This window comes from Trichosurus vulpecula, chromosome 5, assembly GCF_011100635.1.
Source record: "Trichosurus vulpecula isolate mTriVul1 chromosome 5, mTriVul1.pri, whole genome shotgun sequence".
Taxonomy (NCBI): domain Eukaryota; kingdom Metazoa; phylum Chordata; class Mammalia; order Diprotodontia; family Phalangeridae; genus Trichosurus; species Trichosurus vulpecula.
Window position 1 is genome coordinate 11,551,841 of NC_050577.1, and position 16,548 is coordinate 11,568,388.

Sequence of the window (16,548 nt, forward strand, 5' to 3'; positions counted from 1 at the left end):
AACTCCAAGAAGAGGTTAAACTCATCGCCAGGAGCTTACCACACAAGCCTTGACTGATACTAATCCCAGCTGCTATTTACTCTTCAGGAGACCTTGGGCACATCACCTAACTTTCTTTCATTTGTAGTTGAATCTTCTGAGGTGCCTTCTAGCTAAGAATGTAGAAGCCAGTACTCTTGCAGATTTCCCTTTTTAATACAATTTCCAGCAAAATGGAATGAGGCTACTTGCATTGTTATTTTGTTGTTCTGAAACCTTCATGGTTTCAAATATGGAGAAAATAAAAATATAATTGAATAATGCAGGACCTCTGCTGTACTGTGGAAGATGTGAAATTGGACAAATTGGCAATGCCAGTCATTCTCTATCTGAAATACTCAGTGATTAAGCTAATGGAAAACACCATAGCATCCCTAACTTAGTTGTATGGAAAAGTCACAATGCTCTATTTGCATACATCAGAGGCAGGTGATTTGCACACACAATTGGTGCAGGAAATGTCACATAATCCTAATGATAACTCCCATTTTGACATCACTTTGAGATTTGCCACATACTTTACAGCCATTGTCTCACCTGATTTTGGCTCTGGTCCTTGCCTCTCCATCACAAGGTGGATGGGTTGCTGAGGAGTCTCACCTCACAAGTGACTTTTGACCTTCTTCTTTTCCCCAATGAGCCTGCCAATCCCAAGTGCCCACAGACTCTACTTGCCCACTCACCTAACCCTTCTCCTCTTTCCAAAAGCTCACCACAGAGAGAGGGATGGCTCCTTGAGGAAATGCAGCTTGAATCTGGGGCTTACCTCTTTGGGCTCGTGCCTTCTGATCTTTCTTTTTCTTACCTCATTTTGTTGCTCATAAAGGTTTTCTTAGAAATTACTTCATGATCCATATCTCATGCATTCCTGCAGCTGGCCAGGGGCCAATGCTGAGGAGCTAAATCATGGGATGGAATCTTGTGTGCGTGTCAAGTTTCAGCTGAGCTAAAACTAGATTTCTTCTCCTCCTGTTATGGTGATACCAGGCCCTGGGATACACGCACTCTTTTCTCATGAGAACATGCCTCAGTGCAGCTAGAGGAGAAGCGGTTAGCAGATGGATCGTTCCTCCCCTTATTAAAAGAAGTGTGCTCTTCCACTCCCAGCAGCTCACAAACAAGGGAGGGGGATAACTCTCCAGAGCAAATGGGAAGTTTTCAGGAGTGTTTGCATTTGCCCCAAACCTTTGACTCTGTCAATACCTGTGGCTGAGAAAATGACCCCCAGACTTTGGATCTAGAGTCTCTATTAGTGGCGGTGGGAACTGAGAAGGGTATTCAAGAACAACTAGCATTTATTAAGTGTTTACCAGGTGCCAAGTGCTGTGCTAGGGACAAAAATATAAACAAAATTAACGGTGGTCCTTGTCCTTAAGATGTGTACATTTTAATGGTGGATGATAACATATAGAAGGGAGGAGGGGGAACGGGTAGAGGAAGGTGTTGGGGGAGGGGGGATGTGTACCTGAACATGGGGTCAGAACTCAGAGACCCAGAAATTCAGTTAGGAAGGGAATGAAGCACAACTTATCCTGTCATCCCTCAAATGGAGGCCTTGAATGGAACTCCCCAGAGGGATGAGGCCAGCATGATGGAGGCATGGATGGTGCAGTGTTAGAAGCCCTAAGTCACTAGTTTGAAGGTGAGAGGGCAATCAAGTCATGGTGGCAAAGTCCTTGGAATCAGAAGCAGACCCAGCGATCCCCCAAAGGGAAGCTCTGAGTGAAACTTGCCCATGGCCATTGACTTTGAGGAAAGAGAAACCATTTATAGCTCTATTAATGTCTGAAACCAACTCCATTGGAAATAATAGTTTCTTAGTAAAGGTTTGCAAATGAGGTATGCGCTAAAGACTCATTTCTGTTACAATTGTAAATACATGGATCGGACACACATGCGCGCGAGTGAAGCACGTTGGTTTGGTTTTTGGGGCGATCCCATCTGTCACGCATCTGTACGGAGTGAGAGTGTCTCTTGTTCTTAGGGGAGAGAAATCTATTCTTTCCTTCCCTCTTCCCCACCCCCCCAAGCTGCTTCTTCCTCTCTCCATCTCTTCCTTTCTTTTCAGCACGTTTTTACTCATCCTTTATGGATGGCAGCTAGGGAGCAACATAGTGTACAGAGCACTGGGCCTGGAGTCAGAAAGACTCATCTTCATGTGTTCAAATCTGACCTCAGACACTTACTGGCAGTGTGACCAACTCATTCATGACCATCTGTACAATGATCTGGAGGAAAAAAAAATGGAAAACCACTCCATTATCTTTTCCAAAAAAAGCTCAAATGGGGTCATGAAGAGTTGGACGTGCCTGAGAACAACTGAACAACAACAGCATGGGTGGGAGATTCTTTTTGTTTTGTTACTGTCCTTCCATTGTAGACCCAAGTGGATATTGGGAGGGGGGCAATGTTTCCATTTAATCCAGAGGAAGGACATAAGAAAATGTAACTAGCATTACAAAGAATGAATTTTCCTGCCACTCTTGAAAGACAATGAGTTGTTCTTCATCTCCTACGTAATGTTTTCTCTGTCCTTTGGAAAGCCCCTTCCCTCCAACTCGTAATGTTGCTTGTTTTGGGGGACCTCTTTTTGCGCATGCTGCCGTCATGCAGCCTCAGTACAGCAGAATAAGGAATAAACAAAAAAATGGACAAATGTGCTGTACTTAGAATGAGAGGGACCTGGATAAGGAGTCCTGGCTCTGATACATAGCATAGGTGTGACCTCAGGCAAGTCACCAACGACATTTTGATTGTTCATGCTCAGGACAAGCATCACCAAATCGGACTAGGACAAGAAACATATCAAAGTAGACACAAATTGACTTTTAAAGACACATTCCCTTCGGTCGTAGGACTGGAGATCTCTTGGCATGAGGAAGCTATTCTTCCCAGGAAGGGGGAGGGTTCAGCTAGGTAGTAGTTTCCCAATTTAACTAGCCAGTCTTCCTAACTAGGCACTAGGCCCAGAGGTTCTATGATAATAAAGGCATATAGATGTAATCAGCCTTCAAGCACTCTGAGTCAAAGTCACAATGGCCTTAGCCTAGTTACACCTCTATAAATTACTTAACGCTTACTCACCTGTAAAATGAGGAGGTTGGACTAGGTAATATTTCAAAGATTCTTCCCCACTGTGACCTTATTATTCTTTTTGAGGATCTAATCCTCTGATCTAACATTCAAGTAGTAATAATGTATATTAGTACAACGCATGAAGATTTATAAAGCACTTTGCATACATTCTGCCTTTTGAGACTCTTCGAAACCCCTATGAGGTCAGAAGTGTGATGATCCCTATTTGCAGATGAGGAAACTGAGGCTAAGAGATGTTAAGTGACTTGTTCAGGTCATTCAGAGAGAATCCAAGGTGAGGAGAGAAGTCCTCAGTTCCCAGGAGCTCTCCCAAATCCTGCTGCTGATCTCTTCCCCTCACTTTCTCTAGGCAGTGGTAACAACACCAGCAGGAAGAAGAAACTAGACAGGAGATGAACCTCGCTGCTCCAATACTAAATATATCTCACTCTGTTGGCCCTGTAGCATTCTCCATGAAACTAGCTTCATCAGCCTCTGAGACCAAAAAACAAAACCAGCACGAGCCGCCTGCTCAGCTTCTTTCTGGTTTGTGGTCATACATTGCTCTTTGATTTGGGTCTGACCCTGAGCTGCCTCTGTTCTTAACTGGGGCAAAATCTCAAATTCCTTTTCCCAGGAAGCAGCATCGAGCTGCCCTGGTTTACTCCATTGCCTTTCCCAAGTTGAATCAAAATACAGATGTTGACAGGCCTTCCAGCCGTGGATGGAAAAATGCCTCTTCTTGGGTTCTGAAAATTGGATATGGAGAAACCTGAACTGGGCTCTCGTTCTGGGAAGTGGGAGTTGCTGCCGTCAAATCGAATTGCCTTCCAGCCCTGTGACAGCTCCGCTCTGCACTGGGTCCTTTAATTACCATTGTCGAATTTCATTCCTCCCATCCTGAGGGCCAAAGCATTCCGTTGTCCTGTGTCTAGAAAGGTAGCACTGATTGGGCAACCCAAGCTTTCTGCATTTGTTTGACTGTTTATAAAGGCAACTTTGACCTTGCCATGAAGGACACAAGCATTGACCTGATTGCCTCAATCTAAACAGATGATGGTAAGTACTTGGGGAAAACCACTGAGCCACAGTGTCCTCTGGGGCCTCCACTGAAAAGCCCTCCCCCATTGACTTACTTGATCATTTATATCTTTTAGAAAGTATTGAAGCTTTCTCATCTGATGTGATGAAATGCTTTGTTTAGAGAAGAGAATAAATAACCATGGCAGCAGAGTAATTGGTTACTTCCATGAAGAGTCCCCAAACTCAAAGTCTGGAGAGCGAGGAGGGGGATTAGGAGGGCTCACCTCTTACTTAATCTCCCCAAATTTTTTTTTTAGAAAATGAATGAAAAAACAATAGATTATTGTGACCACAAAGAAAGAAAATATGGGAAAGAAAAATATATGGGGAATTAAAATATGTGAGCGCCTAGGCTGAAGTTAATCCCAGGCACTTCAAAGCAGATAGCAAAGCAAAATAAGTCTCCCCACCCCCTCCCTCATTTCCAGCCTTGAGAAGTGGTTTTATTTGACAGAATGAAATAATTAAATCTTTATAAGTCACGTGGCTGTGTTAAAAATGCTGACTTTGTGGATAACAAAACCAGGAACATGCATTCATTTTGCTGTTTGATTAAACTAACTTTTGGTTCCTGATCTTTGTTCTTCTGTGTGTTCCAGCCTGTTCTTTCCCCTTGTACAAGTCACTGACTCTAAGGATCTATTAGGGAATCTGAGAGAGAGTCATGCATTCTGCAGCCCTCGTGTAGAATTATATCAGGAGATAGGTTACGTTAATATTAGCATGCCATCAATAATAATAATTCTGTTCAGTTGTGTCTGACTCTTCATGACCCTCTTTGGGGTTTTCTTAGCAAAGATACTGTAGTGATTGGTCTTTTTCTTCTTTAGCTCATTTTACAGATGAGGAAACTGAGGCAAACAGGGTTAAGTAACTTGCCTAGAGTCGCACAATTAGTAAATGTCTGAGGCCAGATTTGAACTCAGGTCTTCCTGACTCCAGGTCTGGCACTGTATTCATTGCTGCCCTAGACTTTATTACAGGGGTTCTTAAATTTTCTGCAACATAGACCCCTGTGGCAGTCTGACTGGTGAAGCCTGTGGACTCCTCAAGACAATATTTTTAAATGCATAAAATAAAATATGATGATTATAATGAAATATGATAATGAAAAGATTTTTAAAAACAAATCTCTGGACTGCAAGTTAAAAACCCCTGATTGAGTGTGCTAAGGTTTGCAAAGCCCGTTCCACATATCATTTAGCTCAAATGCTCTGGATCCAGGGACTGCTTCATCTTTTTAGTAGTCCCATGCCTACACTATATTCCACAGAATCAGTAATGCTGCACTAATGTAATGAGAGACCTCGTGGTATAGTTGATAAAACCACTGGTTTCAGCTCTAGGCCCAAGGGACTTGGATCAAAGACTTACCTCTAACTGTGGGACCCTGGGCAAGTCACTTACCTCTTGGTACCCAGGCAACTCTGTCTGAGACTGTAAGATGCAGAATAGTTGTCTACGTGCCTTGGGGAAAAGAGTTGAGTGCTCCCTAAATCCCTGAAATCTCAGGACTGCCCTCCTTTCTCCCCCCCAAAATGAATTAGGGCTAATATTTTCAAAATTGGATCAAATGATCTTTAATTTAAGGGCACTGATAATCCAAAGAGTGTCTAGAGGAGTGCGTGGTGATGGTGAAAGGCCATGAGTTTATGCCATGAGAATCATTGGAAGAAATTAGAGATGTTTAGCATGTAGGACATCTAGGCAACTGGGCCTGGAGTCAGGAAGACCTGAATTTAAATCCAGCCTCAGGCTAGGTGTCTGACCTTGGACAAGTCACAACTTCTGTTTGCCTCAGTTCCCTCATCTGTACAGTGGGGATGATAATAACACCTATCAATCACATATTTCCCAGAATTGTTGTGAAGCGCCTACCACAGGGCCTGGCACACAGTAGGTGGTATATAAATGTTTGCCATTATTATTAATGTAGAAGAGAAAGTTCAGTGAAATGTAAGGACCATCTTCAAGCACTTGGAGGCCACCACAGGGCCTGGGATTGTTTTTTTTTCTGCTTGTCCCCAGTGGGCTGAACTTGGAGAGAGGGTGGAAGTGTCAGAGGTGCAGACTTGGGCTTGACGTCCAGAAGAACTTACTACAGTTAGAGACTTCATGAACTGCTATGTGCAGGCATCATCACCATGATCACGGCCATCATCATCGTCAACATCATCTTCACCACGACGTGGTAGCCAGCCTTCAGGAAGTGAATCTCTTTAAACTTTCAACAACGGTAGTTAGATTCTGATATGTGCCTTTCCTCTTGGTCAGTGACCCTTTGGCAAACTACCAACTCCTTTGATTGTTCTGATCATTTAGTGGCATTCCGCAAGCCTCTCTGCCTCACTTAATGTGGGCCAGCCCCTATCCTAGGTGCTGAAGAAACAGACTAAGAATAATGTAGTTGCTGCCTGCTAAGGGCTTACACTCTACTGAAATTGTCAGTGTAACCTCCCCACACCCCCATATCTCAGTATTTGAAGGCCTTCCAAAAAAGATAGGGGCGTGGGGTTTTAGAAGCCAGTTGTCTTTCTCCGTCCCAATATCAATGCAGATTTTAATAAAAAATGATAATTTATTATGATAAATATAATCATGTTAATTAAATACTGCTTGTGATAAATATAAACTGACATTTATGTTAGTTTTTGTAGTTTTTAAAAGCATTTCATATAAATCATCTCATTGGAGCTTTGTAGCAATTTTGCCATCTATCTATCATAGCTGTCGTCATCCTGATTTTACAGATGTGGAAACTGAGGGTTAAGGTGCCTTGTCCAAGGTCACATATGGAAATGACAGAGCCTGGATTCAAATCAAGACTCTCTGACTCCAGAATTTTATGTATTACAACCAGGTTTTCTTGGTGCTTAAGGGAAATGTTTTATTTTTAGAGGAAAGATTTTTACATTCATCCCTGCCACTGCCAGTACAAAATGGAATGTACTTTATGATGTGAGATTGGGGGGAAAATCCCAAACCCTCACTCCCTAGGTTGAAAGTGACTTTGTAAGGTGATCTCTTCAATGTATGTGCTGATTTATTGGCCATTTTGGAAGATACAGGTTACCTGCTTAAGAGATTCAAGCACAGATGGGATATACTTGGGCAGTTTTCAACATTTTTGAAGTTGTTTGAAGGAAATGTAAGTTTTCTATGAGATAAGTGGAAGTATGGAGTAGATTATAAGATCGCTGAGAGGATGGACCTTAGAGATCATCCTCTTTCAAATGCCTTATTTTACAGGTGAAGAAACTAAGATCCAAGAATAAATGCTGAGTGACTTCTCCAACATTACATGGGGAAGGTGTGACAAAGGTGGACTTGAAAAGCAGGTTCTCTTATCCCCACTCTAGCCCTCCCATCCTGAAACAAATGGGAGTCACTGCTTTGAATTGAGACTTAGGAAATGGGTCCTTCAATCTCCCTTTAGCATTGAGAGAAGAAATGGGTAGGGTTTTTCCTATTAACTAATGACGTGGCCTAATTAGATGAATCAATCAACTTCCATTTATTCAGTGCTTATTAAGTTTCTAGGCACCATGCTAATTGCTAGGGGCACACATAAAAGTAAAGAACAGACCTTGCCCTCACAGGGCCTAGATTTTAGTCAATGAGGCAACATGTAAATAATTAGGTACATTCAAGATGCAGACAGTAGATAGAAGATAGCCTTAGCCTATAGTAGATAGAATGTAGCCTATAACAGTCCTTATCAATGGAATTACAAAATGCTGACTATGGGGAGGAGAGACATGGGATGAGCCAGATGCAGTTTGGGAGGTTGCCAATATACAATTAATCTCTTTGGCTGGATAGATCTTGAGAGATCTGGTGGTAATATTTTGAGACCTTTAAAGGAATGATCAAATCCGTACAATATCCTGTCTCCTGTCTCTATAACATCTATCCTTTTTTTTCTTTAAAGTTCAAACCTGCCATTGACTAGGGCTGCTGGCGGCTCTATGAGCATTCAGCGCCATTTTTGTCCAATAGTGTGAAGTGAAAGAGCACCACTGACAGATGAGTCAGAGCACAGATAAAAGGGGAATCAAAAAAAGATGTTTCCTAATTGGGCTGCAGAATTTCCCTTAATCTCAGCTGGATTCCTGTCTAGAGTAGCTCACCTGGTGTCGAACAACTGGAGGACAGGATGCTTTGCAGATGGGTCGAGGTCGACAGCAGTGAGTCACAGAGATTTGCACGTTTCTCTGTCACACAGATGTTCTAGCATGGGTTTGCAAGGCAGCAAACCAACAGCCAGACTGTTGGAGGGAATCACCTCCAGATGTGTGAACCATCAAGATGAGGCTACCCCCCTGTGAAAACAAGAGCTCCCCTTCAACCTTTGTGGTTACTCAGCTGAAATACACCTCAGCAGACACATTTGAAGAAGGAAAAGAAAGAGGAAGAAAAAGAAAGAAGGAAGGAAGAAAAGAAAGAAAGGGAAGAAAGAAAGATAGAAAGGAAGAAAGAAAGGAAGAAAGAAAGGAAGAAAGAAAGAAAGAAAGAAAGAAAGAAAGAAAGAAAGAAAGAAAGAAAGAAGGAAAGAAAGATTCAAATCTGAATGATGGATGCTTCCTGGAGAGCGTGAAATTAAGGAAGCAAAAATCAGATGGAAGAATCTGATTATTTAAATGGAATTAACAAACAACAGACAATGTGAAAATGTCCTCTATGTTGAACTGTCTCCTCTAACTCTTGTTTGATGGGGATAGTGGTAGAGACTGGACTTGTGTAGGGAATGACTAGTGAGGAAATTCTCTCTACCAGTGTAGGTCAGCATCTTCCTTGCAACTTTGACATGAAGTGATTTACCCAAGGTCACCCAAGAGAATGTATATAAGGTAGGATATGAACACAGATCTTCATGGTTCCGAGGCCAGCACTCTGTCTACTACGTCACACTCTCTCTCAAACCTCAGTGGATTCCAAGTCCATCACCAGTTTAATCCTTAGGCCACAGCTACCAACTCATTTACTACCTTTTGCATCCACTACTCGTCAATCAAGAAGCATTTATTAAGTGCATAATTATATACTGGGCACTTTGCTAGACCCAGGGATATAAAGAAAACAACGGAATCCTCCCTTCCATCAAGGAGTTTATATCTTAAAGGGGGAGAAGATGCGTACACACCAAAGAGAAATGCAAATTAAATACAAGCTACTTTGGCTGGAGATGTGAGTGCAGGAAAGGGAGGAGCAGTGAAATCGAAGTGGGGAGGGGAAGTAAGTCAGGAAAGGAGCTTCTTCCACAGCTTCCACTGAACCTCCTCACTTCTCTGTCTTCTGATTCTTTTGTACTTTAGGAAGATCAGACGCACATACCAGATGTAACCAAAGTCATGGAAGACTGAGGTAGAACTTGTCTATGTGGCTTCTGGCACTTTGTTGGAAAAATGCGAAGGGTACATGCCACGAAACATCCCACACATAGGATGTTGCTGGAATGACTCTTTGGTACTTTAGATAATCTGGGATCTTACCACGGCTACTTCCTTTCCCAAAACAGATTGCAGCTCTTCCACACCTTCTCATCCTCTGTAATTCTTATCAATGTTTTTCTCTGACAAGGCTGTCTCAGAGTAGTAGGTTCCCCCCTCACTGGAGGTTTCAGTTGAGAGCTATAGGTAGCTATTTTTTCAAGTAAGTTATAGAGGGAATTCTTATGATGATAAAGATTGATGAGTTCAGAACTTCCTTCCAGCTTGGAAATTTGGGGATTCTGTATGAAACTTCTGTAGAGGACACATGTAGTTTGATAGGGGCCTTCTTCTATAGACGTTGGGGATTCTTAATCCAGGGTCTATTAACTTGTTTTAAAAATAATATTACAATAATTGCATTTCAAAATATTGGTTTCTTTTGTACTCCTATGTTTTCTTATATGCATTTAAAAAGAATGTTTCATAGAAGGGTTCCTTAAGTTTTACCACACTTCTACCAGAGGGGTCCATGGCATAAGAAAAGGTGAAGAACTCATGGTTTAGGTCTCATGATATCTCTTGGATAACAGTACTGTCTTCAAATTGTTCATTGATGATGTTAGGCCATGGTTATGGCACCAGCCCACTTCCTGTTCTGCACATACAGATTCTTGGGGACCTCTTTATGCCACTTGGTGAGTAAAGACCACTATTAGTTGTGTACTCTTGGCTAGTCTTGTGCCTGGCATAAGAAAGGACTTAACAATTACTTGTTGATTGCTTAATGCTGCACCCTGATTACATTCACCGTTCTTACTTCCATTGCTCCATAAGTCAGCCACAATTATGTGTCTTCTGACATCTTCATTTTCCATGATTAATAATCAGCTAGCATCCCTGAGAGAAGGTTGGTGTGGAAAAGATAGGGTAATGTGCAGTTTCCCAAGTGGGACCCTGCTGTTCTTATCCTCCAGGTCAAGACGCAGCCATTGTCCATGTACGGTGTCCATCCTTGACATGTGTAATGGTGACTCCACTGGCCTGCCCATCCAATTGTAGGTTGTAACCTAACTTGTAAAATAGGCATCATGTCCAACTTATGTGTAGATTTTTGCCCATGGAATGAATGCTCTTCACCTTCACTATTGCCTTTTAAAATCCCTATCTTTCTTCAAAGTTCAGTTGAAATGTCACTTTGTATGTAAGGTTTTTTCTCAGTTGCTATTGCTTTCCTCCATAAAAAAACACTATTTTGTGTTGTGTGTGCATACAAATATGTATGTATTACACAAATTATATACCCACATACACAGATCCATATGTGAGTCTGTGTGTGTGTGTGTGTATGAATGAATTCAGATCTGGCCTCAGACACTTAGTAGCTGTGTGAACCTGGACAAGTTGCTTAACCCAGTTGGTCTCAGTTTCCTTATCTATAAAAATGAGCTGGAGAAGGAAATGGCAAACCACTCCAGTATCTTTGCCAAGAAGACCCCAATTGGGGTCACAACTGAACAACAAAATTCATACATATGTGTACATTTTCCACTAACCAAATGGAAACTTTTTAGTGTCTCTATGCCCTGCATCTAGGACAGTGCCTGGTATAGAAGTGGCTCTTTGAAATATTTTATGGTTACTTGGTTGGCTGATTCTTCATCCACTTGGGCTGTCTGGTATGACTAGCTAGGCAAATCTCTTTTGAGTAACCCAAGATCTAGATCAGGAGGCTCTGTAGTATTGCAGGCCTCTAGATAATTGCAGGCATAGATTTATCCAGAAACAGGAGCATCTGGACAACCTCACTGTCTGTATTGAATCTCCCTCCCTTTTGGGCTCTGCACAGCATGCCCTCCATGGTAGGAGCCAACTCTCTTTGTTTTTCTGTTGTGTTCCTTGTTTGATAGTGATACTTTTTCTTTCATTATCTTCCTGGTCATTTCTGTCAGCAATTCTTTTATGTTCTTCACTTATGCATGGGAGACACGAGCATTGCTGTAGATATGCCTTTACAAAAGAACTTGTTTTTTGTGAGTTGACTAGTTATTGGAATGATGGCAATGAAAATCGTCTTATAAATATGTCAGCCATTCTGAGGTTGGAGCAAGGTCACTTAGTCATAGATAACTTTCTGGTCTAGGGCCCATTGTATTATCTTTCTCAGTTACCAGCAAGTTGGGAGCACAGTTAGTTATTCTTTTCTTTTTAGAGAGGTTTTCATGTCCTTGTGTGCTTCTAGAGTATGAGGCAGGCTTAGGGGGAGGAAGACAGGACCAAGCATTCAGGTACATAGTGAAACCAGGATTCTGATCAGGTGTGGTCTTGACTCTGGAGACCTTTTTCAAACATTCCCTTATAGATTTCTCAACTTGAGGACTATTTTCAGGTCTTTCTTTGTGCCATATTTTCATATCTTCTAAAAACCAGTACACGTCGATGTTTTGGAAGAATACTTTTGACATAGACATCACAGCCTCCTCTTTAACCACAGAAGTGACATAGGAAAGTTAATCCCATGGCCTGTCCCTGAGCTGTATTTGGGGCTCTCCAGGTTCTGAGGGAAGGTTTCTAATTTGGTCTATCTTTGGTGATATGTATGCCTGGAGGAAGGGGTGGTGAAGTGAGCCCTGAGGGAGAGTGAATGAAGTCAGATAATCACCCTGAGCATGGCCCTGGGAGAGGCCACAATCAAGGGTCCAAAACCAGTTCTTTTTCTTGTTAGGCAAATCTTCCTTTCTCTCCAGTCACCCCTAATGCTCAGTGAGCTGTGTTGGCTACCTTCTTCCTCTGACATTTAAAGCTCTTTATAAGCCAGACCTTTCCTACCATTCTGGTCTTCTTATGCCTCACTCCCTTCTAAGCATTTTGTGAACCAGCCACACTAGCTTTCCTGCAGTTCCTTAGACATGCCATCTCCTGGCTGTACCTTATGCCTAGATTCTTCTGCCCCCTCACCTCAACCTCTCTGTTCGATCTCACATCCTAGAGGAACTTGTTCTTGGTCCTCCCAGATGGGAATGCCTCTGCTCGACATTGCCTTTCATCTGTTCAATATAAAGGGCATGTTGTTTCAAACTGCATTAAGACTTTTAGGACATCCTGTCTATCTTGTATTCTGTACTTAGACCTATTTACCAGTTACATCCCTCCCCCAGAATGAATGTTTTGGACTTTATTTGTGTCTTCAATCTGTGTCTTGGCATCTTGCCGGACCAGAAATGCCTGAGGATTCGTTAGCTGAATCAATGAATGAACGTCAAGTAATTATGACTTATTAATTTTTAGTTTATGAGGAGTCGATGAGTAAAATCTCCAGTCCTCCCACGACTCTTGCTCTTCCCCACATTTTTCAGCCAGTTGGCAATTATTTTATAAACTTCTGCAAGCCCAAGTTTTTTCAAAGTGTTTGCAATATCAAAGTCTGCCCTACTGACTGGCCTTGACACGCCTTCCTGAGACTTTGATGGATAGAGATAAAACCAATCATGATGAGCTGCTTCAAAAAGATGCTCTCCCTGTTCCCTTCCTCCCATTTCATTGAGCTGTCTCTACGCTTTCCATTTTCACCTTTTCTCTTTCTTAAAAGTAGCCTGAAAAAAAATGTAAATCTGTATAAACATTGTTTAAAGAAGAACCGCGAGATTGGCTTCTACAAGGCTATGGTAGTGTTAAGTGTAAAGAACCCCCAAAGGATGCCAAATGTAGTCATTCATTAGAAGGCCTAATTTGGGCACAAGGGAAGAGGTAAAGAAGCACCTGTCTCAGGAGTTAGGCAGGAATAGAGTATAGGTACAGAACAGGGCATACATGGGCCGACTCAGCTACTGGGAGGGGTTGGCTCCATGAGGTACTTGAGAGTAAGAGTGTTTTTATTCTTGGTACTAGAATCCCTGAGGCCCAGTGCTGTGTGGGGTGTATGTAGTGGGAGCTTAATAAATGCAGAGTGACTGTATTTTTTTTGAAAGAAGGGAAAGTCTGCCAGTGTATGCCCCATTCTGTACTTGTGATCCACCCCTGCCTGGAGGCTTAGAGAGAGATGCTTCCTTACCTCTTCCCTGGGGCCCAAATTAGGCCTTCTAATGATTGCACATTTGGCTTCCTTGGGGTGTTCTTTTCATTTACATTATTATGGCCTTTGTATAACCTTCCTGGTTCTCCCAGCCCCCTTAAACAACTGTGAAAGGGATTTGTCTGTTTTTTTTTTCTCCAGGTTATTTTTAAGAAAGAGAAAACGTAAAATTTTCAGGATAGACACATATCTAAATGAACTGAGAGGAAGGAAAGGGAGAATTTGGGAGAGAATGAAAGGTAGCTTACGTCTGGAAATAACTTATAAAACTAAAGTTATGAACATAATTCAATTTATTTTTCTTTAAGTCGAAGCAAACTAAATTTCTCTAAAGCTCAGAACTTTACATCTGGGTATTCTTATTTTCCTGGTTTGTAGAGACGTAAGATAATAGTTTATTTGGCGACTGCTGGGATCCGGACTGAATCAAATATTCAGGATGAGCTCCTTAACTTTGTGCTCCTGCCATTTGAAGATACTATTATCTGCAACTTGTGTTATTAGAATATTAAGTCATTATAAGATAACATATTAATTATTATATTATTATCGACAATTTTCTTATAGTGGTTAACATCAGGTGAAAATGTAAAAGGGGATCCATGTGGAAATTTTTCATTGCCTTTTCCTCTTTGCAAGGACTATTCTTCACAAGTTTATGTGTGTAAAAATGCCTTGGTAAATCCCATATTTGTGGCAATTTCATGTTTCACGCTGAAAGTTTTCCTTTCCATCTTTCTGTGTTTCTAAGGGACTTTGAAGAGAAGTATCAGCTGTGTTAATTTGTAGAGGCCTCCTCCCCTCCATAGGCACAGTGGAATGATGGGGACAGTCTCCCAGTGGCCTGAGCTCTAGCATTGTTAATGAAAGTTAAGTTACAAATTGGCCCATTCGAAAAATGTAAGTGTAGAGCAAAATGACCATTTGGCTTCTCTGTTCACATGGAGTAGAAATTGCTTTAAAACTCCACCACTCTCTTCCAGATGCTTTCCAAGTCCATTGAGCAGCTGAAACAGCCAGGAAGCCAATTGGAAGAATCGGAAGAGGAACTTCACGGAGACCAACCCATGCAAGAAGACCGGGCTCCCTCCAGCACCAACAGTGTTCGGAGCGACAGCAGCTTGGGCCCAGATGACAGCCAGCGGAATCCCCCCTTAGGGGCTGTGAAAATAAAAGAGGAGCCCCTGGACAGTGACGATGATACTCAGCCCCAGGAAATGGAATCTGGGGAGCAGGCTGCTTTGGTACAACAGGTAATAGGCAAGGATTTGGCACCAGGATTTGTAATTAAGGTTATTATCTGAACACCAAGCTCCACCCACGATTAGGTCACGGAAAGAGAAGATCAATTCCTAGCCTTGTGTCGGTCTGGGAGTTTGGTTTGAGAATTTAAAGCATCTCACCAAGGCAGGCATTTCTGTATGTACATTTTCAATATAGAGAGGGTTCTTTGAGCATCGACTAATGGAAAGAGACCTGTTTCACTAAGATTCCATCCCATCTGTCCTTGGGTTAATGATAGACATTTTGTTGGCCCTGGACTCTGTCCCATCTGTTAACTTCTCATGGAAGGAAATCCACAGTTGGTTGTATCCCCCATGTTGAGATCAGCCACTCCAGGAGTCAGCTCCAGGCATGATCAATGAAGCATTCTCTTGCTCTCTCCCTTTTTGGTTTTGTCTTCACACATTGACTTTGACCTTGACTCCTCTGTATATAATGTATCATACTGCAGTCTCAGACACTGTTAAGGGTAGCTTTTTGTTTCTTCCTTTTCCCCCCTTCTGTAGAAAGGTGTAATGGTGTAAATGCCGTTGACCTTGGATTTGTGTGCATTGGTAGTAATTGAACCCCTTAGAGTTACAGGTGGTTGTAATGAAGCAGATTGGAGTCCTAGCTTTATTTTTTATATTGTAGCTTGTCTGATTTTTGCATTGCATAGTTGATTTCTCCTGGGTTTTCTGATGACATTGTCTAGAGAGACACATTCCTGTGAAGCAGACACAAATCTGGATAAAGAATGATAGCTAGGCACCACCCTGCTTTAATCAGATCCCATGGTAGAGCCATATGTGCAGTAATAGACAACACCATGGGACCACCAAAATGGGAAAGTTGGCCATGGCATTGTTCTCAAAAGGGAAGTGAACTAAGGTCAGATATATAGGCAGTGGTTCCAGGATCATCAAGATGGCAGTCCCATGAAAAAATGGCGTTCCAAAAGCAGTTTGAGCAGATAGAGGTAAAAGGACAAAAGAGCATTCCAAAATTCGGAACGTCGGGCTTAAGGAGAAACACAACAAATCAACTCACCATTTGTATATAGAGCACCTTCATGGAGATTGTATCCTCTGAAGCTATAAGATCCCAACAACTCGGAATGCATTGGAAGACGCTCTCTACTTAAGTCAATTCTTTGTCAGGTTTCTGCTGTTCTACAAAAAAAAAAAAAAATGATTCTATGAGACTGGACAGGAAATGCCTTATGGAAACAGGAAGTCCAAGTGATTCATGTACTAAGGAATGTAGGGGGGAAAATAGTGGGGAGGATAGTATTCAACTCTCTCTGTTTTCAAAGGGCACTCCATGAATTGATTTATTGTCTAAGAAAATAACAACTCAAGCAGGGAAATTGTTAAGGAAGTTTTCCAATGAAATATTTCCTTCATACCCCTTTTTGATATGTTTGCCTTGTTTTATAGGTTTACTTTGGTTAAGCTAGTTAAAGGTTCATTGTATTAAGTCCCTTTTAATATGGATAATTCAAAACTGACCAAGAATTTGTGTTTTTTTTTAATTCAAATATTTATATTTCTAAATCCAAGGCATTTTAAGGTGTAGGATCCTGTT

At 41.8% G+C, this 16,548-nt stretch overlaps 1 protein-coding gene across 1 annotated transcript in view; it reads left to right on the forward strand.

Moving 5' to 3' along the window:
- Nucleotides 1–16,548, forward strand: part of HDAC9 (histone deacetylase 9) — a 606,615-nt gene that overhangs the window by 241,718 nt on the left and 348,349 nt on the right. The window contains exon 12 of the mRNA XM_036759616.1: nt 14,682–14,951. Coding sequence (XP_036615511.1) covers nt 14,682–14,951 — 270 coding nt within the window. The remainder of the gene's footprint in view (nt 1–14,681; nt 14,952–16,548) is intronic.